At 45.4% G+C, this 23,827-nt stretch overlaps 1 protein-coding gene and 1 long non-coding RNA gene across 8 annotated transcripts in view; one reads left to right on the plus strand and one right to left on the minus strand.

Annotated features, from left to right (window-relative positions):
• The window catches only part of LOC128332034 (leucine-rich repeat-containing protein 37A-like), a 38,375-nt gene extending 26,476 nt beyond the window's left edge, over positions 1-11,899 (minus strand). For 2 of the 7 annotated variants that reach the window (XM_053266247.1, XM_053266239.1), the window contains exons 1-3: positions 3,087-3,297; positions 2,233-2,304; positions 1,377-1,451 (exon numbers count right to left, since the gene is read on the minus strand). In XM_053266247.1, coding sequence (XP_053122222.1) covers positions 1,377-1,432 — 56 coding nt within the window. In that variant the 5' untranslated portion in view covers positions 1,433-1,451; positions 2,233-2,304; positions 3,087-3,297. The other 5 variants (XM_053266241.1, XM_053266242.1, XM_053266244.1 and 2 more) reach the window with 5 other exon arrangements.
• Positions 3,111-23,827, plus strand: part of LOC128332041 (uncharacterized) — a 54,238-nt gene continuing 33,521 nt past the window's right edge. Inside the window, exons 1-2 of the long non-coding RNA XR_008310527.1 lie at positions 3,111-3,313; positions 11,514-11,614. This is a non-coding gene — a long non-coding RNA (uncharacterized LOC128332041). The remainder of the gene's footprint in view (positions 3,314-11,513; positions 11,615-23,827) is intronic.

Genomic DNA, 23,827 nt, shown 5'->3' on the forward strand with positions numbered 1-23,827 from the left:
AGTAACCAGCAACCCCCACACCAAATCCAGTCCTTTAAGGGGGTGCCATGCCAACCCGCACTTTTGGGCCTCTCCACATATCCTCTTCCCCACATCTATTCAGAAAATGGTTCTAACTCCAAACTACCCTATGAAGGGATATTCCCATCTCCATATACTGAAGAAGATGCAGCTGACTTTGCTGTGAGGGAGATAATTGATATTATCTTCCTCCCTTTGCTGTGAGAGATAATAATTTCTGATGAAATATTTACTTGACGAAGAAGTACGAAGCTGCTTTATACTGTGGCAAATCTTTGGCCCCTTGAGTTCAGTGCTTTCTAACTCTAACTGGCAATGGTTTTTCAGTGCTTCAGATGGAGGTCTATCCTAGCTCTGTTCCCTGAGATTATTTAAACTGGAAGTGCCAGAGAGTGAATTTGGGACCCCACATGTGCAAAGCTCTGTCATTAAGCTATGGCCCCACTCCATTTGTGTTTGAGTGCTGGTGAGGGAAAGCACACAGCCTGTGAAGGAGAAGAAGGAAGGAACCCTTTTTTAATGAAGAGATATTTCCGGAGAAGACAGAACTGGGAGATGTCTCAACATGATGCCCAAAGATACTCATTACTTTAGCTAAGTGGTTTTCAAACTTTTTACCATCAGGGAATCTTTTCCGATTTTTTGTCTGCAACAGACTCCCTGCATATCTGCCACTTCCTGTGTGTTGCAGAGGATTCTGGGGAATGTTCCTGCACTCCTTCAACCCACACAGGGTGCTGGCCAGGGCTGTTGCCCGCACCATTGGTCCACACAGACTGAGCGTACAGCTTAGAACACACCCAACAATCCTGTAGCTCCATATTTCAGGGGGAAGTTGGGTAGTGGTAGACAAGCTTCAGGCAGTGATGTCATTGCAAATTCAGAAGTGGAGGCACTCTCCATGACAGCCCCCATGGCCATGCACACCCCAACAGTCAGAGAAGCCGGGAAGTACCTACACTCCGTCCCTGCGCGTCCCCCCTCCACTATACCCCTGGCTTCAGGGAAGCTTGTCTCTCATTTCTGACCACCTCGCTGAGAAGCCCCTGTCAAGTTTCTGAGGAATGCCTGTTCTCTAAACTACCACTCTAGCATGACTTCCATTCCTACAGCAAAACTTGATAGCATTTTGGGCAAGAAGTGTGGATTGGCTAACAACTTGCTAGCAGTGTGAGTAGTGGTAAGCCGTCCTCCTCACAGGAAAAACTACAGCCTCTGAAGTCGCCCCATCTACCTACTTAGAGGGCTGAGGAGTAGGAGGGGGTTAAAACAAGGCTGACTCCCCGTTTCCAGTTGTCTCTTTTCTTCTCTCGTTTGGCAACCAGTAAAGGAAAAGGGGTGTAGATAGTACTTACAGAGTCTTCAAATGCAGGGATGACTGGAGCAGGGCCTCCAGTATCTTTGGGGTCATTTCTGTGGAACTAAGGTCTCTGAAATAAGGACAGAGAATTTTTGCAATGCCAATGCCAGATATCATGAGATACAAAAGAGAAAGAGAAAGCCAGTGTGGTGTAGCAGAAGTAATGTCTAGGGAGTCTCAATTTCATGAAGCTTGTTGGGTTTGCTGCTTTGGAACCACACAACTCCACATCAGGCAGAATGGAAAAGGGAGAAAGCATCATGGCTTAGCTCTGGAGTCTTAGCCCTGGAGTACTGTTTAGTCAACAGTACTAAAGAAAAGAGTGCTTCAAAGCACATGCAGAGTGTATTTTTCTCACCACTGAGTAACTAGTTTCAGCCTGCCCTGAAATCATGCCTCCGACCAGCAAGCTGGATCTCCAGGATCAAATGCATGAGGGCTGATCTAGTTTATTCAGTGATGACACAAAAGCAGCCTGCACATGATCAAAGGAGCTTAATTCGTTATCATTAATTCTTACATTCCAGGCACAAAATCTTGGCTCAAAACAAACTTGGCAATCTGCACATACTCCAAGAAACTCGCTTCTTCTTTTAATTATATCACACATTTTAGAGTTGAAGTCCTGCATTAAAAACAGGATACAGGGAAATGCCCTATACTCTGCATATACTCAGAGGTACTTTCACATAGTCAGAAATGTACCCTCAGATTTTACCATGACAAAAAAAAATATGGGAAAGGTCTGATGAGTTCTTCTGGACCACACAGTGGCCCTGAAGAGGAGTGTCTGTCCAAGATGCAGAAAAATCAGTGATCATGGTAATAACTAATTCATTTCAGGTACTTACAGAAGTTTCAGTGAGGGAAGCTTGTAAAATCAGGTATCATCAATGACTTTCAGCGGATTATGGTTGAGAACCCTGCAGTGGGGAGGAATTAGACCCACTGGTTACAAGCTTAGCAAAATGCAGGAAGAAGCTCCAGCAGGCAGGGGCGGATTAAGCTATATGCAGCCCATAGGTGACCAGAGATTTGCCACTCCAGCAAGGGTTCCCCTTTACAAGTAAAGGGCTTGGTGGGGGGGGGAGGAATTAAATCGACTTTAAAAACATTTTCAGCCCATTTCAGGCCTTGCATGTGTGTGCGCAGAGGCCCCCAAACCAGACGTGCCACTTGGGAAGTAGGTGGGCCTGTGGGAGGAGCTCTCACTGCCATCTCCGCCACCATCCTGCCACATGCACCTACGAAGACAGCCTGACAACCTGCCATGATTTGGGAGGCAGGCGGGCCCACTAGGAGCTCTTGCTGCCTTCACACAGCGGTGGTTTAAAAAGTTTTCATAGATTCAACCTTCCCCTGCCCCCCAAGTGCACGTGGCAGATTAATGCATAGGCAAATTTGCTGCTCCTCAAAATTTGCCGCCATCGGCAAGTGCCTACTTTGCCTGTGTGTTAATCCACCACTGCCAGCAGGTTACAAATGGCAGGCTAGTCCAAGATACAGTATGTTGCCCTGCCCCAATTAGATGCACTGTGCAGATCAAATGTCTCTCCCCAGTATCTTCAGAGACGTTGGGGGGCAAATAGCAAGTGTGTGTGTGTGTGTGTGTGCATAGGTGGAACTAGGGGGGGCGCCATGCCAGTTCCTGCCACCCCCACCCCACGGCCCACCTGCCCAGCCCCAGGGCCCCCCAGCCACTTGCCTCCAGCTCTGCTGATCGGCAAAGAGGCCTAGGATCGGCAAGGCCTGCAAACTGCAGAGCTCTTCTCTCCCCGCCTCTCAGCTGATCGGCGGGTGGGCGGGGCTTCCAGAGAGGCCTCCCAGTAGGCCTCCCTGAAGCCTGAACTCGAGTAGGCCCCAAGCAAGGAGGGAGGAAGCAGGCAGCAGACCCTCTGCCCAGACCAGCCCATCCAGAACAGCTATTGCTAGGTAGGCTGTGAATTCCTTTTTGTGGTTACCCCCATATATAGGGATCTGCTTGCCATAGGGCTTCGATATGGGGGGGTGGGGCGAGACTGGGAAGTCTCTGAATATTTAATTTAAAACAGACTGGAAAATGTGCTGGCTTTAAAAACAAAAACTATCTAAAAAGGCCTATAAGTGGCTTGTTTCATGTCAGAAAATTACAAACACTTCTGGAACAAGTATATTTTATTTATTTTCATTCATTCATTCATAAATGCACTTATGTTCAAGTTGTTTTGCAGTCCAGAAGGTCTGAGTGAGAACTGTGAAGCATGTGTTGTGATTTTATTTTATTTTATTTTATTTTATTTTTCTTGTGTGTGAACTGCTCCCCAATAACTTGCAGGGACTTCAGGGTCAATCTGGCCAACATGTGAATGCAGCACCTCCATTCCAGAGGAGATGTGTGTTAAAGGGCTTTAAAAGCCTGGTGTGAAAAACCTCCTGGAATCAAACTTGACTGAATTTGTTCAGAATTCTGAGAAAACAAACATAGGCTCACCCTGCATGGTTGAAAGTCTCCTTTGCTAATCTGCAGCGAGGGGTCCATTTTAATAATTAGCATTGCTAGTGTGTTCTAGGCATTAAAAGTAGCACAAATATATAGTACTCAATGTATATCACTATATACTGTGAAGTGTGCATGTGTCTATTCAGTGAAATGTATTTCCAGACAGCATACTTATTTTGAAATATCAGACTTAAATCCTTGGGATGTGTGGAGGCCCTGGACTTTGAGGGGCTGGGGGCCCATTTTAAAATCTCATCTTGGCCCATTCCAAACTTGCTATGCCCCTGGCAGTCACTACACATGGGTTTCTGCACAACACCTGCACAGAAGAAACTTCCATGTAGAAAATGTGTCTCTTGTAAATGGACCCTGAATTTTCCATCCTTGACTGGGATATTTGAGAGTTAGAGTCAATAATAAAAGAACAGCACACTGCTTGTGACAGGAAGGGGCAAATTACAACGATTTCTTAGTTTGGCAGGGGCTGGTTTTGGCCCTGGCAGAACTTGGCTGTCTTGCTGCTGTTTCAACTGCCTCTGTCTAGTGTGGCAAACTAATGTATCCTCCTCCCTCTTGATGTCAAAGTAAGCACTGGTGTGGTGAATGCACATATACCCCATCATGAGCCAACAGTCATCATAAGACAAAGGCTGGCAGGAATCATTCCCCCCCCCACCACCACCACCTTCTTCTTCCCCTATTTTGCTAGTGGCTATTTGGGCAGGTGATCCTCTAGGACAAAGTCATGTTTTTAAAAAAAGAATAAGATGAGACAGAGAAAATGACACTTGGAATCCTCGCATAACTCCTGACTGTTGTTCTAAGTCTTTTACAGAGATGGCTCATGTTTTCAGGTTTTGATCAACAACCATGTCTAGATGGTACAGTGTTCCTTTTAACAAGGATTTGCAGATATTGTTGACTACAAGTCCCATCATTCCTGTTTGGACAGGGGCGCAATTTCAGTGCTTGCCCTAGGCGCTATTTTCCCTAGTTACGCCTCTGTATGCACCTCTCCCTCACACTTTTCAAGCGGGCTGCTGCAGCTGAAAAGACTGTATACAGCAGCAACTGAGGAAGCCTGTGGACTACTGATGGGAGAGGGGAGACGTTACTGAAGGCTTTAACAATTCCCCCCATCAGCAAAGACAAAAACCATAGTGCCATAGTGTGTTTGTGCTCCTATGCACCAACACACACACACACACACACACACACACACACACACACACCACCCAGGACCTCCTCTGAGGCACTTTTGTTCTCCTCCAGAGCCCTCCCCCCGCCATACACTCACCTTCTCAAGGAGGAAATGGGATGGGGGAGGTGAGAGTGCTTGGCTCAATGGAGACATAGATTCCTTGATTCTCGCAGCAGCCTCTCTGAGCAGCAGCCAGACAGTAGCCATGTAGAGGCCACCCTGTTGCTCAGGCTGCCTGTGCCATTGCACAATTTGGGTCATTGAAAATTCACTACTGATTGAGCTGATCTATAGTCACATCTTGGGTTTCCTTCATTAATCTGAATTGGCATTAGCAATCTATAGAACTAAATCAAACGTTCTCAAAGTACAGGCCAGCAACATTCTTAGAAGCCAGGCTTAAATAATATCTAGGGTTAGACAGATGTCAAGTTGATGCCAGAAGATAATTCTTTATTTTGTGCAGAACATCCAACACATTTCAACTGTAGGTCTTCCTCAGGGGTACAAAAACAAATAATGGCTGCATTAGCATGTAATGTGAAACTGGAGTTTAAGGGACCAGAGGTTCCCAACCCTGTACATCCAAATGCAGGAAACTCTGGTTCTGCGAGGAGAGAGACCTGAGGTTTGCTTTTTAAAACTCTGATTTGTACACGCAGGCTGTAGTGATGAGTTTCTTCACCCTAGCCTGAGGTTGAACACAGCCTGTGTTACGTCCAAATGCAGAATAGCAGGCTGCGTTCCTTGTAACCTCAGGGAGGAAGCTCCTTCCTTTCTCCAGCCATGAATGGCTGTGTGGGCTGTTCTTCCTTCATGCAAGAAGGAAGCCCGCACAGCCAGTTCGCCTCCTCTCTTCATTCTAGCTCTCTGCAGACGCCCTGCTCTCCATAATGTTCCAAATCGGACAGGAGGGCTGGAGTGGGGTGGGGAATGGAACCACGGGTCCATTGGACCCATGGTCCCACATTATATGTTAATTGGGCCAATGTGTATGATAAAAATGGATAATAAAATGAATGCAAACTGCTAAAACAAGTAATAGACCTTAAAATAAAATATAAATCATGTAATTGATAACTGCGACGGGTTATTTCTGCTTGGTAGTGGATAGCCGATTCCCATACATACCAAGAGGAGACTGAAAGATCAAAGAAGCTTTGTTATTTCTGTAGAATAAACAAAGTGACCGTCAAGGGAATCGCTCCCCAAAACAAGATGGACCCAAGATGGTTTCCATCCAAAGCATTTATAAATGAATTGATACATCTGAATACATCATCATTCACAACAAGCCAGCCAGGCAGTCCGGCAGTACAGCTCCGGCTTACAATACTACCATTGTTAAAGGAGTGTTTATGCAGCCTCTAGGAGGCAGTTCAGATACCAGCATCATCACCTCTCCTGACCAGTAGGCCAGAACAAAGCAAGGCATAGAGAATCCATACTATGTTGCAAGTTACAAGGTCTTCAAGGCACAGTGTCTGAGAACCAAAGCATACTGAGCAGATTCTTTCCCACTGACATACATTCAGGAATATAAGATGGAGGGGACTCTTGCTCTCTTCAGCTACCATCAAAAAGGTGTAGCAAGAGCTCAGTTCTCCATTAACTATATACCCTAGGATCAATACATATAGATCAATATGAAATGCTTAGATTCACAGGGAACATAATCTATATATTTATTTCTCCTACGCATACCCATCGCTAATTCCATGTATGGCAGCTCTCGCAAGAGTTTACAAGGAGCTGCCAGACTAGTGACGGGGACGAAACTAGGGATGAGGAGGCGGCAGCGGGCTGGGCTGGCCACTGGGAGCAGGAGGTGGCGACGGGCCAGCTCTCCGGCCGGCACACCAGCCAGAAAACGCCAGGCGGGGTGGGGGCAGAAGAAGCGCGCTGCTCCTGCTAGTGGGCGGCCGGCGGGAGCAGGGAGCAGCGGCCCAGTCTGGCCGCCAAGAGCAGCAGGCGGCAGTGGCAGGCTGGCCACCGAGAGTAGGCGGCAGCGGCCCGGCCCAGCCACTGGGACTTGGCGGGCGGGCGGGCGGGTGGGAGGTGGTTTCAGGCCGGCTTTCTGGCCAGCCCGCCAGCCAGAAAGGGCCAAGCAGCGCGTGGGGGAGGGGGGAGCAGGCAGGCGATGAAGCAGGCCGGCGGAAGCGCAGATGGTCTGAGCCCGGCCCAGCTAGTATTGCATAAATAGCTCAACATCTATAGTGTTCTCATTATTTGAAATGGGGTATATTATGTATGCCTTTCTTACTTTATGGGTCTCTGTTGTTGTTGTTTTTGTAGTTTGGTGATTTTACTCAAATCACCTTTTAAAAGTTGTTTTATAGAAATGAAAGCCAGCTAAATTTGTTTTGTAGCTGAATGACATTTCCTCATTATCTACCCAGAATTCAACTTGAGTCTGACAGTGGCAGAGAATTAGGCCAGATTTTATACAGGGATTTTCTTCCAAAGCAGTGGGGCACTTTGATGTTATTGCAAGTATGATGGCTAACAATGAAAAATCACTGTCTGTGTATGTCTACACTTGTCATTTGACATGATTTCTCTGTAGCTGCATCAAGTTTGAATCAGCCCTGGGTTGTATCTCTCTCAAGACTTACGAATCCCAGGGCAAATGCATCAAGTGACTAAGATTTTTTTAAAGATAGTATAATTGCACTTGAACTGTCATTACACTTGACGGGAAATTTGTTCTGTTGGAACATCGTCACAATTACTTAAACTGCTGTGACACGCCTTTGCCTGGAGGCTAATACTTACTTTCGGGCAAGTAATAGTCTGGAAGCTGAATCTGTTCTCCTGGGGCTTACCATTTGTCCCCCAGCGGATTCCCAGTTGGGCAGAAAAATCCAATGGTCCCAATACGTGGGCAGTCCACTAAACTAAGTACAGTGCTGAGAAAAAGTTTGTGAACCCCAATAACAAGAATCACACTGCAAGGTCTTACCATGATACCCTTGCATAACTGAAACCAGTCTTTCTTAATGCAATAAAAGGGCTTGAATTAAACAATGCTGTATTTCTTGAGACACAATAATGTACAAAGTGGGAACAATGAAACTAATTCAGGATCAGTCTGTGAGATAGTAAGTGAACCCCTAGTGCTGTTAGAACAGTTAAGGGGCTATCAGGTGCCTAACTAATTGGGTTGGGTAACAAGCAAACAATCCTGCAGAGGAAAGCTGCATGGCAACATTTGGGCATCCTGTCCTATATAAAGGTCCTAAAAGTCCAGAGTTAGGTTTGTACCATGACAGTCAGTGGGAACTCATCATGCCACGATCAAAAGAAATTCCAGAGGACCTACGAAAAGTGGGGTTGCGGCTCATTTGTCTGGTCAGTGTTACAAAGCCATTTCTAAGCATTTGGAGTTCAATCCATCCACTGTCAGACAGGTAGTGGAAAAAGCTGAAGACCTCAGTGATTCTACCCAGGAACAGACGTCCTGCCAACATCATCCCAAGATCAACCGAGAAAATCATCCATAAAGTCACAAGGAACCCCAGACTAACATCTCAAGATCTGCAGGGCTCTCTCTGTGTGGCTGATGTGAGGGTTCATGAGAGGATTCATCAGGAAAAAACTGAATGGGAATAGTGTTCATGGGAGGATAGCGTGGTGGTGGAGGCATTATGGTTTGGGCTGCTTTGCTGCATCAGGACCTAGACGGCTCGCCATCTTTTATAAATGTTTCCCTTGTAAACACGAAAAAATCTTATGCTGATTTAACTAAGATTTTATTCAGAAGCAACTCCATTTTTATCCTTCTCCTTTCTCTTCCTTTTCTTTCTGACTCCTCCTCCCCACACTCTCTACAGGATCCTCACTGGGACAAATGACCAATCAACAAAACACAAAGGTTTTGCGTTTAACTAGAAAGAATACAGCACCATCATTGAGGGAACCATGAATTCAGCTGCAGATCAGAAAATTCTAGAGCACAATGTCAGGCCATCTGTCTGTGAACTGAAGCTGAACCAAAAGTGGGTCATGCAGCAAGAAAATGACCCTAAACATTCAAGTAGGTTACCACAGAATGATTGAAGAAAAAGAGATTACATTGAGTTGGAGTGGCCAACTCAAAATACCAACCCAAACCCTCTTTAAATGTTGTGGCAAGACCTGAAGCAAGCTGTTCATGCATGAAAGCCCTCAAAAGTCACATTGCTGAAACAGTTTTTGATAGAAGAATGGGCCCGGATTCCTCCAAACCGATGTGAAAGACTGATCTCCAATTACAGGAAACGTTTTGTTGCAGTTATTGCTGCTCTAGGAGGTGCCACCAGTTACTGAGTGAAGGGTTCACATACTTTTCCACACAAGGATGTTTGTTGTTGAATCTTTCTTTTGGAGGAATATTCAAAATATATCCTTTTTGCCTGAGTTACTTATTCAATGGGGTTGCCTTTCTCTCTTATCAGGGTTTAGCTTGGGATCTAATAATGTTTGAATAAGAATTGTGCCAACATACAGACCATCCTAGGGGGTTGACAAACATTTCCACAGCACTGTATTTTTCTTGCATGGGTAAGGTATCTACTTTCTCTTTATAAATCTGAAAAAAATATGTTGTTGATGTCATTAGTTGTTGTTTTTAATTATGTCCAATCTATGATGGACATAAACTTGACTGAAGTCAGAGGATGGACAGGTATTTCAGTGGTTACTAATCTGAGGTCTATAAGCCACCTCCAACCTAAGAAGCCTCTAAATACCAGTTGCAGGGGAGCAACAGCAGGAGAGGGCATACCCTCACCTCTTGCCTTTGGGGTCGGCTTCTCGGAGGCTACTGTGTGAAAGGGTGCAGGACTGGATGGGCCTTGGGCCTGATCCAGCAGGGCTGTTCTGACATTCGAATGTTCATTATTCTATTGTTTTAAAAACTATAAGCAACTTTACAGTATGGAAATGAAGACAGAGAGGCAAAGGGGTGGAGAGAATCAATGGAAGAGGAAGAATGACAATTTAGTGATCTCACGTCTTCATGAGTATTTTTCCAGTATTTGGGGCTGTATAGTTTTCATATGTGACAATCCAGTGATTGATTCTGTTCTATGAATAACCTGCACTGCCTGTTGAATAATTACCCTTTCTCTTGTTCTACTATATGTAGTTGAGTCTAAATATTTGTAAAAATATTTGTCGTCTTCAGTAGATATTTCAGTAGTCCTCAATGACAAACAGCATTAAATATTTCTGTAGAAATACTATCTGATTGAATTCAAATATTAAAATTTAAATTGTGATTATTTTTGTCTCTATATGTTTATCATTCATATGTACATGGAGAGGTAAGGAGAAAGCCGGTAAGAGAACGAAGTACAACTTACAAAACGTTTTCTGCTGAGTGGAACTTTAGAATTTCCATTGATTTTCTTTTCAGCTTACCTCTATAAAACGTTATTAATGATGGCCTTCTTGTGTGTAGATTTTATTCTTTGTAGAAATATAGGGATTCATCCTTTCATTCATCTCAGTTGCCTGGTCCCAAGATAGATATCTGTCATTGATAAAAAGAAGGGCAAAGATAGAGGAAGTCATTCATTCCCATAGGCAGTGCATACACATCTCTTTCAAACAGGACAAACCTGTCCACATTAACCAGTTGCCGTTTCTGTGTAATTTCTGCTGCGATTCATCATTTTCAATTATCTGACCTACAGACAGGTATATTTTCTTTGCTAAAGCAAAGATAAAAATTCTAAGTTCACATACCCACAAACTACAATGGTCTCTTTCATATTAAACAGGACAAACCCATTTGTATCATCAATCTGTGTTTCCCATGTAAAATCTGCTGCTCTTATCTATTGTATGGTAGTCACCACAGAGGGTGGAGTCACCTCCAAGTGGAAAGACATTACTAGTGGATCATGCAACATGTCAAGGTAAAGTGTGCCGTTGAGTTGATTGCTGGCGACCACAGAGCCCTGTGGTTTACTTTGGTAGAATACAGGAGAGGTTTACTATTGCCATCTCCTGTGCAGTATGAGATGATGCCTTTCAGCATCTTCCTATATCATTGCTGCTCGATATAGGTGTTTCCCATAGTCTGAGAAACAAACCAGCGGGGATTCGAACGGGCAACCTGTGGTTTGCTTGTCAAGTCATTTCCCTGCTGCACCATTAAGTGGCAGGGCAACATGTAGGTCCAGGTTTTTGTGTTGCTCCCAGTACCTGGCACTAAATGAAAGTGTGGAACAAAACCTGTTATGATGATATACAGGGTTCTAGTGCAAATTCTCAGTTTGCATGGGAGCTCCCATGTACAAAAAGAAACCTTTTTGGTGGCAAAAAGAAACCTTTAACTCAGCCCTTATCCTTTCACAATAAAAGACAAGGACATCAGGATGGTCCAACAGTAGAGGTTGGAGAAGAAACCAGATTTGGTCTGACACCACTTCATCTTCATGTGCCTCTTTCTATTGCACTCGCAGGTGGTGCTTCCTACCCAGTTGGTTGTTCCAAGATAATGCCTCCTTTTCAAGTTGGCTTGGCTTCCAAGTTGCTTATGTGGTCAAAGAACAAACTGATTGAAGTAAGTTGCAAGTCATAAGTCATTAATAGGGATGTGCATGTAACGCAGGTCCATACCTGTTCCTCCTCCACTGGCCACCACAGGAAGTTCGGCAGTGCTCCCTCCAGCTAAGACAGCGTGCCGCTGGGGTGTTTCCCAGCTGTCCTCATGCGACAACTGCCTCCAGGCAGGCAGTTAGGGAGGTTATGCCTTCTCCTGATGATGTTGACCTGGGTGCTTTCCAGCTTAGCTGCTCAACAGTCGCAAAATGCTTTTGTTCAGGCAAATCACATTCAAAATGTGATCAGTCTCACGAAAATTAACAACCTGAAAAAACAGCAATTTCATTACGCCAGATATACATTATATTGCTGCAATTAAATTCGAAACAAGGCATTGGAAATATGAACAGCCCCCTGCTGTCAGCAAAGGGACTGTGTGTCACAGCACAGGAAGTGTGGAAGCACACTTCAGAGATACGTTGTGACCCCGTTGCAGGGTGTAATCTGGAAAGCGCTATGGAGAAATAGATTTGGGTGTCATCAGCATACCGATAACACCCTGCACCAAATCTCCTGATGATCTCTCCCAGCTGTTTCATGTTTCCAATGGCTTTACTCTTATGTAACACAATTTGTAAAAACCCTGATTTTACTGCATTCATGGACAGATATGGAAATTGGCAGGGATGTTATAAGCCAAAAATGCATAAACAATATCACAAATCACAAATATTACAATATCACAAATATGATAAGAAAAGATTTTGCATGTAGAAATCAGTAATGGTGCCAATCTGTGTGTGCGTGCATCTGCGTGTGTGTGTTGTGTGTGTGTGTGCACACACTCACACAACTATATATAAATATGGCTGCCTATTAAAAAAACAACTGCATTCTAATTGTAATATTCACCACAGACCAAGGTTAAACTGAAAAAAATAGCATTCAAATTGTATGGAATATATTTTATTAGATGGAATTAAGCATCAGTATTTGCAGCAGAACATATTTCTTATGAAATTGAAATTATTTCTGTTGTAAATGTATCGTAAATAACAATGTTTTACGTTACTATACAGTCCAACAACTGGTTCTTATGAGGAACACAATATTGAACACAATATATAACACAATATTGAAATAGTTCATAAAAAAGGTTTATGAATTAACAAAATAATCCAAACATGTACAGCTACTCAGTCCAGTGCAGTTGAGACCACTTTTACTTCACCCCTTCCTTTGCAGTCAACCTTGCAGGCACATTTCGTAAGCTCCTTGAAGCATCCTGTGACAGGAAGAAGTGTTGTCCAAAGGTTTTCCCCATGCGCCTTGCTCTTTTGTCCATCCCCATTCAGCAGGACTTGCCATGTTTGGTTTGCAAGCAGTTGCTTGCCGCATACTGTTCCTGCCTGGTATACAGTCTGCTTTGAATACAGTAAGAGGGCATCCTGGATCAGCAGAATATCAAAATAGGATTTTTGTTTTCTTGCAAAAAGTTCCAGTCTTGCATCACTTACAGGCCCAGCCGTATTAACTCTGTTATACATGATTGCCGCAAACCTCTCTGAGATGTGAAGATCTTAGTCTTCAACTACTGCCAGGATGCTGACTGAGTTTTGTGAAAACACTTAACACATCATCAAACACATTCTATGCATGCCATGCAGACCTCTTGCCTTTGGCACAAAATGATGATAGGTAATGGTATCACACCCAGTGGATACCTGGAAGAAGGGTAGTCCACTATTTTTATCAGGCCCTAATGTGTCCGCGATCTCATGGACCGGAATCCTTCAGTGCTTTGTGCCTCTTCCAAAAGAAACCCACACAGTCTGAAGGCCAAGCTCCTTTAGTGATGGCAGAACTGATATGGCAATGACGTCTGTGTCGTTCACTTTGATAAAAACATTCTTGCAACTCAATTTGACCGCATTTTTGGCATGGATAAATCTGTGTGTCAGCCTCTTAATATGAGCAAGGAGCCAAATTATCTTAGCAGATATCTTAATTGCTGAATAGGTTGATAGAATAAGTTTTCATACTTACATTGTTTAGTCCACCCATGAGTGATTTGAACTGTTCTCTACTTCTGTTGTGTGAAAAAATTACGTTTTATATTGCAACACCATATATATATATATATTTGTTTTTAGCCACCATCTTGGATTTTTGGCATGGTGATCCTTACTTTTTGAAATTAAGGACATTTCTGCCAAATCTCAGATTTGTATCACTATGATGCAGATTTTAAAAAATGGCTTTGTTTTTTACATTTTATATCGCTACACCCTATTTATTTTTAGCTACCATCTTGCATTTTTGATATGGCAAAACTTACTTTCTGAAAACAAAAATATCTGACAACATTTCTGCCAAATCTCAGGCTGGTGTCACTGAGGCGATCTACACGAGCAGTGTGGAGAGCATTAACGGGCTCTGCGGGGAAAGCGGGCTGAGCAGATGAGCAGGGAGCTGTCCCTGGGCAGCCGGACTGGCCACCCACACAACCACCGGCTCTGTCACAGAGTCGGTAGGGGCAGCAGGGATTGGGGGCCACCCAACGGCCGGAAGTCCCAGGAAACCCCACACAAGCGCAGGGGGCATTCTGGGGAGATTCCCCGAGGCCGGGTGGCTGCTTGTTGCCTCCTGATTGCGGGGTCTACTCATGTGTTGCCACAGTGCAGAGCTGCGCCATGGTGGCACACAATCAGTAGAATGGTAATCAGTAGAACTTAACCTCATTTAAGGGGGGGACTGAAGTGGGCTTACCACTGGGAGCCGTCCTAGTTCCCACGACTGCAGGAAAGCGGGCAACATAGCTGACAGCATTTCAGCCAAACCTCATGATCTTATGGGCAGTGGGGAGTGGCCTGTGTTCAGAATACAGCAAGGGGAGAGTGCAAAGGGAGAGCGGCCTGTGTTCAGAACACAGGCAGCCCTCCCACTCTTGGCGCATGCTCGGCAGCTCGCTCTTCCCTCAGGTCAGGGCTCCCTTGGTGCCGGCCACCAGCCACCTCCTTCTGTTGTTCACTGTGCCCATCCTTCTTCCATCGGTTGGGCTTGAGCAATGGAAGAAGGATGAACAGAGCCACGTGAGTGGCCTAAGGAGGTGGCTGGTGTCAGCCACTTACCTGGCTGCATTCATTCTCCTTCCAGGCACCTGGCCGATGGAAGGAGGATGTGCACAGCCAGGGGAGGTGGCTCCAAAGCAGGTGGCTGGCTGTGACAGGTGACTGAAGGCAGAGGGTGATGGCAGCTATGGGACCTCCAACCTTGGGGAGTGGGGAGCTCTGCAGTTTCTCCTGGAGGCTCAGAGGCTCTGCAACGAAGGGTTAGACAGGTTCTTCGAATCCATCGACCTGCCCCTGCTTACAAATACGTGAAGAATTCAGGGTTTTTTTAATATTTAACTGCCCCGCTAGCAGGACACTGACCTGGAGTTGCCAGGGATTGAACCTGGGACTTTCTGCATGCAAAGCAGCTGGATTGAATGCTTCTCAATTATTATTATTATTATTATTATTATTATTATTATTATTATTATTATTATTTTAAATGCTCAGTAGTAAAGAAGCATAGCAGATGCAAGGGGCTTGGCCTCCCCTAGTCTAACCTGTCTGTTGGACTGGCCTGACTTGCCTGCTAATGTTTAAAATATATATATATAAAAAAATTAAGGTTTCAATTTGTGGGTGATTTTTAAATCGTTAACTTGTTTTAAGTTTTTGTATATATTTTAACTTGTTTTATGCTATTGTTAACTGCTCAGAGACAAAAGTTTGGGGCGGTGTACAAATATGATTGATCAATCAATCAATCAATCAATCAATCAGTCATGGCAGTGCTGCTGAAGAAGTGAAATCCATCAGTGCTGCATTGCCCATTGCTAACCAGTAAGCTATCTTATTAAGCCCTAGAAAGCTTACCAGGTGACAGTGGGCAGCAGCAGACTCTTCTTCAGCAGTGGTGGAATTTTAGTATTCCCAGATGTCCCATGGCTATGACACATGTCAAGGGCCAAGGTATCTGGGAATTGTAAAATGGCGCCACTGCCCATGGCAATGCTGAAGAAGGAGCTGCTGCTGTCACCATTGCCTCTGCCGCCTGGACTGATAAGCTTAGCCCAATTGCAGGGAGCTTATGGCCATGGTAGTAACTTGTTCCTCTGCCCCACTGCCTGTGGCAGTGCCACAGCCACCATAGTCTAGTGCTCAAGTTTCTCCAAAGTGAAGTTCGAAAGAGAATTTCAGGGTTCCTTTAAGGAGAAATCAAAATTCAAAGAGGAGTTTTAGGCTTCCTCCAAAGGAAAAACATTGAAGATTTTTCTGACTGCTTTTCCACACCCCGTGTGTGGCAACTTGCTCAGCCAGGAGTCAGGGGGCACCTGCTGAGGGCTTTGCCGGGAAGCCTTCCAAAACCTGACTCTGGCCCTGGTTGAGAAGAATCCCTTTGCTTCAGGAAATTCTAGGAATGCTTTACTTGGGGCTAAGGCATGAAGTCAGCACATTGGAAGCAGAAAAGCACACCACATACAGTTTTGCTGGCACTTTAGAAGAAGAGGAGAGCGCTTCAGTCGCGAAGAAACAGTTTTATGTGGCAAACCAGGCCACTGAGTAAAGGTTGTGCTGAAGAATTTGGCCCTAATACCTATATTAAACACACAGTTTGACATTACTAATCTAAATAAAGCCAATAAAACTATTGACACAGGTGAGTAAGGGTGTGTATAGTCAAGAATTCCCCACATCCTTCTCCTGGCTCTGTGGCAACAGACCTGCCCCAGAGACAACCTTTCCTCCATGCAGAGTTGTGATTGCATGGAGCCCCCTCTGCCAGTATCCAACCCAGCTTTTCTCAAGAAAGTAAGCAAAGCAGGGGTGGAACCACCATTGAGCAGACGGGTTCCAAGAACCCAGGCCGCTGCCCCTCAGGGGCTGCACCCCGTGCCCCAGACACGGCCTCTGTGTCTGATGTAAGAATCAGGGGGCATGATTTAGCTCCCAAATGGGGCCTTTAAAAGGCAGGGAGAGTCGCTTTGGCCATGCTGCGAATGCAGCGCTGGCTGGTTTAACTCCCAAACAGAGCCGCGTGGCCTTGTTTGGGAGCTAAACCATGCCCCCACGTCTGACATTAGATGCCGGGGGCGTGGCTAAATGCTCCCTGCATCTGACATAATATGCAGGGGGCGGGGCTAGGTGTCCGTGGCAGTGGCAAAACCCGGGCTGCTGCTGACCTCCCTCTGCCCTTGAAGCAAAGCCACGCATGGCATGTACATGACCAAGAAGTTAAGCATGGCAGAAAAGCAAAAATAGATCAGGGGGAAAGTGCACAAGTTACCAAAGCTGAGAGATGGCAACAAACACAATCTTCTTTCTCTTTCTCTTTCTCACTGGGCCCATTGAAATGTCATGTGAAACCTTGGGTAGATGAACGTGTGGTTAATCCGCGAAACTGGGAATCATCCCGCAGACAGCTGTTCGACCATGTTTCGCAACTCCTGGTTTCTGGGCAGAGGGACCCCTCTCTTTTCCTGCTCTGCTGAAGCTGCACCGCGGCAAGCTTCACACTGTGCGTGTCGCCAGATTGTGGGCAAGGTGGCAGGAGATCAGTAAAGTGGCAACCATTGGCCACAAACTCTGAGGGGGCATGCTCAGTGCGATCATGCCTTTTGGGCATTAATCACCCACCCTCCGCATGGAAGAGACATTTTAACCCTTTCCTTACACCACTTGCACCACTGCCCTTGCAAGAGCTCCGCAGATACGAAATCTCACTCATGAACAATTATTGATACTGGGGGATGGTGAGGGGCACTAATTTTCTGTTACTCCGGACTGAAATCTTACTGAAGGGATTGTACTGACTTCCTAGGAAGGAATATGTACTGTATATGTCTTATGGTAGCAAGCATGACTTGTCCCCTTAAGCTACTCAGAGTCTACCCTGGTTGCATACGAAAGGGAGACTAGAAGTGTTTGCACTGTAAGACATTCCCCTCAGGGGATGGAGCTGCCACTCTGGGAAGAGCATCTACATTCCAAATTCCCTCCCTGGCATCTCCAAGATAGGGCTGAGAGAGATCCCTGCCTGCAACCTTGGAGAAGCCTCTGCCAGTCTGTGTAGACAATACTGAGCTAGATGGACCTATGGTCTGACTCAGTATATGGCAGCTTCCTATGTGCCTATCAGGGCAGGCAAAAGATCCTGGGGTTTGGTCCACTGTGACCAAAAAATGCACTTGGACTCACAGACCTGGGCCAAGCTGTCCAGGAAGCCCCAAAATACTCTTTCCCCTGTGCTGGCTTGCTGGCCAGGGACTGGCCCTCTCATGAGAGGGCCAGTTCACCATAGAAAAGCACAGGCACCATGTGCTTCAGCTCTCCATTAGACTTCATTCTTATGAGGTAGGCCACCCAACTATAGGGCCCCCCACTGATGTGGGGTTCCTTGTGTCTCTGGTTAATAATAGAACTCATACTCCATACCTTCCGTTCTCCACTCAGCTCTTCCAAACTTCCAAGGAGTGCGGTCCACTTCATTTGTCTGAGTGGTTTGGAGTGGGCAGAGTTGGGAAAGACCGGGGATTGCTCCTACATCAATAGCAAAACAGGCTAGGCTGGGACTGGCGTTGCGGCATATGTGAGTCGGCTGTCACAGGGCATCCTGTGGCAGAGCACCCAAGGATTAGAGTGATCCCTGGCAAGCCAGGTGGCCATTCAGGGCCAATAAAGACATGGCTATGTGCTGGGGAGAGACAAGGTTGTCAGAGGGAGCTCTTGGACTCTTGGTTTGTGGCAGTTGCCGAGATTGGGGAAAGTGTTGCTGAAGTACCCTTCCCCAGGGCTTGCAGGGATCTGGCAACCGGGCTGGGTGGCAACAGCCCGCATGCTTGCCTCCTTGCCCAGGCATTCTCATGAGAGAGGCTCAGCACCTGCACATTCCGCATTTGTGTGAGTGGGACCCTTTGCACATACAGCTCTGTGCTCCTCAGGCTCCTTTGATAACACACTGCAAACCTGATGACGGGTGGGGAGAGCGGACAATGGCTATATCAGTAACATGGGCATGCATGGCCGACCCAGTTTTCCTTTCTCCTCCATGTGTGCAGTCAGTCAGTGTTCAGTCCTGTGGGAGTGGGGGACATCTGCAGAGGGCTCATGAGGAACTTGGGTGTTGTGTGCAGAAAGGAGTGCTTCCTTTTGTTGGTCCAGGGCCAAAGCTCCAACCAACTTCGTGGGGTGACTGCAGAGCAAGTATTGGGAGAGAGGAGGGCCTTCCACTTCCACACTCGGTTCCTTTAGCAGAGCTGAGGCATTGCTTTCCCACTATCCGCTGTCAATGGAGTGAAAATGACGGTTCCACACGACACCTGCTATATTGCAATATCTGTCTCAATCATGAAGGAAAGGCGGGGAATCAGAGGGAATATATATCCCTCTGATATCTATTCCCTCTGCGGGGAATAGATATCCTAACATCAAACACTGGATGTTAGGATATATACTGTATATGCCGGAAGTGGTGGATTGCCATTATTCTTCAACATCCACTGTTTGGGATCTCCCCAAGGCAACTCATAGGAGGAAGGGGCGGAAGAAGAGAACCCAAGGCTCGAAAAGTAAATCAGATCTCAGCATTTTCTTTTTGCACTGAGGCACAAGTAGCTATCACACATATTTTCATTACATTGTTACATGTGAACTGGGAGGGGGTGAGGCTTCCTGTTGTACCACCCCTCAGAGAGCTTTGCTGCAAATTAGTAGATACCTCAGTGCAGGTGAAGGGGTTTTTCCTTTCCCTTCTCTAATCTTTTTTGGCTTGTGCAGAGCTGTGGAACTCGGAAAGCACCAAGACCTCTTGTTCCACAGCTTCATGCAAGCCAGGAAAGGCTGCGTAACAGCCACTGTCTTCAGCCTAGAGCAGTGAGTGCTAAGATGGTCTCACTCAAGCGTCACCACCACACACATGGCACCATGAAGGATGGAATGTGGGTCAGAAGGACAATTGCCACACAATAGGTGTTGTCATCAGGGCTAAGAGCATTGCCATCAGCCACCAGATATTTATATCACACACCCCGTGGGTTCTGCCCATTTGAAGCAAAAAAGATAACACTGTTGCTTTATCACAATATTAAACAGACTAGTAACTCTGCATTTCAGTATTAAAATAATTTAATCAGTAGTGTGTGTACAAAAATATGTTCACAGTATTCAAAACTGTAGTTCTATAAATTATTATTATTATTATTATTATTATTATTATTTTACACAGTCAGACAGGTGTTATTGACTGGTTTGTTTTATCCAGACATCGAGTCCTTCCCAAGGACCTGGGATGCCAGAATTTTAATGTCAATGTTGTTGCTGTTATAGATATCATCGCAGAATATAGGCTGTTCCCAGTAAAGCTGCTTTTTGTAATTGGCTGATGGTGATTTCTGTGGCCCCTATGGTGTTGAGGTGCTCTTCAAGGTCTTTTGGAACTGCACCCAGGGCGCCAATGACCACTGGGATTACTTTGGTCTTTTTCTGCCAAAGCCTTTCAATTTCGATTTGTAGATCTTTTTATTTGGTGATTTTTTCTATTTCTTTTTCTTCTGTTCTGCTATCCCCTGGTATTGCTATGTCGATTATTTTGACTTGTTTTTCTTTCTTCTCGACTACAGTGATATCTGGTGTATTGTGTGGCAGATGTTTGTCTGTTTGTGGTCGGAAGTCCCATAATATTTTTACATCTTCATTTTCTTCAACTTTTTCAATTTGATGGTCCCACCAATGTTTGGCTACAGGTAGCTTGTATTTTTTGCAGATGTTCCAGTGTATCATCCCTGCTACTTTGTCATACCTTTGTTTGTAGTCAGTCTGTGCAATCTTTTTACAACAGCTGATTAGGTGGTCCACGGTTTCATCTGCTTCTTTACAAAGGTGGCACTTGCTGTTTGTGGTTGATTTTTTGACTTTTGCTCTTATTGCATTTGTTCTTAGTGCCTGTTCTTGTGCAGCCAGTATTAAACCCTCTGTTTCTTTCTTCAAGTTGCCATTCTTAAGCCATTGCCAGGTCTTGGTGATGTCTGATTTTCCACTTATATTGTGCAAATATTGACCATGCAGGGGCTTATTTCTCCATTTTTCTGCTCGGTTCTTGACTTGTTCTTTCTTGTAGGCCTGCTTTGTTTCATTGGTGTTGAATAGTTTCGCATTATTGACCATTTGAAGTGCATCTTCTTCACCGTCCTTGATATATTCTTCAAGGCCTCTTTTCTCCTCCTCTTTTCTCCTCCTCCTGTTTGATGGACTTGCAGCATTCCTCTTCCACCTGAGCTGCGAGGGAGGTATAGCCTATCGACATCACTGCGGGGGTGCAGAGCATGATTGATGGCCATGATTTTCCTGGTCTTACCATCTAGCGTCTCTAGCTCTGCCTGGGTCCAGTCTATTATTCCTGCAGTGTAACTGATAACAGGTATAGCCCAGGTGTTTATGGCTTGTATGGTGTTCCCACCATTGAGTTTGGACTTGAGGGTTTTTCCAACTCTCCTGATGTATTCACTTCCAATTTTTCTTTTAACTTCAGTGTGTGCAGTGTTATCAGCCTGGAGAATGCCCAAGTATTTGTAATGTTCTTTCTCTTCCAGGTTCTTGATCTTGCTTCCATTGGGCAGTTCTATTCCTTCTGTTTTTCTTATTTTTCCTCTGTTCATTATTAATGCAGCACACTTGTCTAGTCCAAACTCCATTGCTATATCGCTACTGAATATACGGACAGTGTTTAGCAGTGATTCGATTTCTGACTGGGACTTTCCATACAACTTCAGATCGTCCATGTACAGCAGATGGTTGGTTTTACTGGATGTTTTGGATGTTTGGTATCCGAGGCCTGTTTTGTTTAGTATTTGTGAAAGTGGGGTCATGGCGATTAGGAACAACAGAGGGGATAGTGAGTCCCCTTGGAAAATGCCTCTTCTAATGCTAACCTGTCCAAGTGTCTCGCCATTGATTGTTAACTGTGTACTCCACATGCTCATTGCTTTTTTTTATAAATATCTGAATGTTTTTGCTGACACCAGTTGTTTCTAAACATTTTAGTATCCATGTGTGAGGCAATGAATCGAAGGCTTTCTTGTAGTCAATCCATGCAACACTTAGATTGGTTTTCTTCTCTTTTCTGCAACTTTTGCTGGGTCTTTCATGATGAGATGAGTTTTCCCAGTTGTTAGCCATTGTTTAGTATCACCTCCTTGCAAAATGTGATTGAACTGTTTTGATAGTTGTTTATGAAGGCTTGTTAGGTGTTTAAGCCAAAAGCCATGCAGTTCATCATCGCCTGGCGCAGTCCAATTTTTAATTTTCTTTGCTCTTTCACTGATTAATTCTGGTGTTATTATTAGATCTTGCATGGGTTGGTTACATTTTTTGACCTCTTTCATCCAGCCTGCTTTTTTATTATAATCTATTGGATTGTCCCATAATTTCCCCCAGAATTGCACTGTTTCTTCTTTATTTGGTGTTTCTAGGTTTCTTGCAGTTTCTCCTTCTATGCTTTGGTAGAAACGTCTCTGATTCGACTGGAATTGGCGATTCTGCCTATGTTGTGTAATTCTGGCTTCGTATCTGCTAATCTTCTTTGACACTGCTGTTATTTGGTGCTTTATTATTTCCAGGACTTCTCTAATTTTCCTTGAATCTAGGTGGTATTTTTGGATCAGATACTGTTTGGTGTTTTCATTCTTCAGCTTCTTGTCTTTCATATCTTTCCATTTACTAGCATCTGATCTAAGCCTGGAGATTTGATTTTCTAATCTAATCTTCCATTTAGGTGATGTACTACTTTCTTCTTTTACAGGTCCACTGATCTTATATCCGAGCTCTTGTGTAGTTATTGTTGCTGCACTGTACATTAGTTGGTTTGTTTCTTGCAAATTATCGGTTGTTATTTCTGCAAGTGCAGCACTGACATCTTTTAATGCCTGAGCGAGTTGTTTTTTGGCAACTGTTTTTAGCGCTGGAAGTCGAACCCTGGTGGTTGTTTGGTTCATGTGCTCATTTATTTTTTGCTTTAGTTCTTCTTGCTTTTCTGTTAAATGGCATTTGGGTTTTTGAGGTGAAGGCAAAGGGGTGGTTGCCTGGTTTTGATTTTGAAACAGTTCAGCAACAGTGGCATCCTCGATTTCCAACACCAACACCAACATCATCATCATCATTACTAGTATTTTTAAGCCCGTTAAAATAACGGGCGCTAGTAGCCTTTTTCTTTCTTTCTTTCTTTCTTTCTTTCTTTCTTTCTTTCTTTCCTTCCTTCTCCCTCCCTCTCGCCCTCCTTTCCTTCTTTTTTCTTTCTCTCTCTCCCTCTTTCCTGCCTTCCTTCTCTCTCCCTTTCTCCTTTTCTTCCTTCCCCCTCTTCTCCCTCCCTTCTTTTTTCTTTCTCTTTCCCTCTTTCCTTCTCTTTCTCCCTCTCTCTCCATTCCTTCCTTCCTTCTCCCTCCCTCTCGCCCTCCTTTCCTTCCTTTTCTCTCTCTCTCCCTCTTTCCTGCCTTCCTTCTCTCTCCCTCTCCCTCCTTTTCTTCCTTCCCCCTCTTCTCCCTCCTTTCTTTTTTCTTTCTCTTTCCCTCTTTCCTTCCTTCCTTCTCTCTCTCTCTCTCTCTCCATACCTTCCTTCCTTCCTTCACACCCAGCACAGTAGAAGCAGCGGACCTGCCTCGCCTCGCTGCCCCGCTCTCCCTAGCTTGCCCTTGACACCCTCACTCTCCACCCTTATCCTTGCCGTACATGTGCCCGGCTACCTGATGAGAAAGCAGGACGCAACTGCTGAAGAGTCGCCCTATCCCTTCACCCGATTCTTCCTCTTCGACCTCCCCCACCGTCGCCGCTGCAGAGCCCAGCAGCGTGTCTCCCTGGATGGCCCGCGGAAGGCGCTCAGCCTCGCCGCTGCTCGTCGCACAGCGCGGGGGCTCGGTGGCCATTTCCTGGGGCGGCCTCCGCGGCGGCTCCCGCAGCCTCCCCATCTTCAAGGACCCCAGCCGCTGCCGTCAGCTGTCCTGGCAGGGCCCGCGGCTCCATCGCGCACCCCCGGCCGTCCCTCCGCCTCTGGGAGCGAAACTGCTCCTTCGTTGGCTCCGACGCTTGGCTCACTGGCTGACTAAGCAGCTGCCAGCCCGCCGCCTCCTCCCCACCGAGTTCCGAGCTCCTTTTCGGCGTTTGCTGCTGGCGAACTGCAGGCAGCGGCAAGTCTG

This window comes from Hemicordylus capensis, chromosome 6 (assembly GCF_027244095.1).
Source record: "Hemicordylus capensis ecotype Gifberg chromosome 6, rHemCap1.1.pri, whole genome shotgun sequence".
NCBI lineage: Eukaryota > Metazoa > Chordata > Lepidosauria > Squamata > Cordylidae > Hemicordylus > Hemicordylus capensis.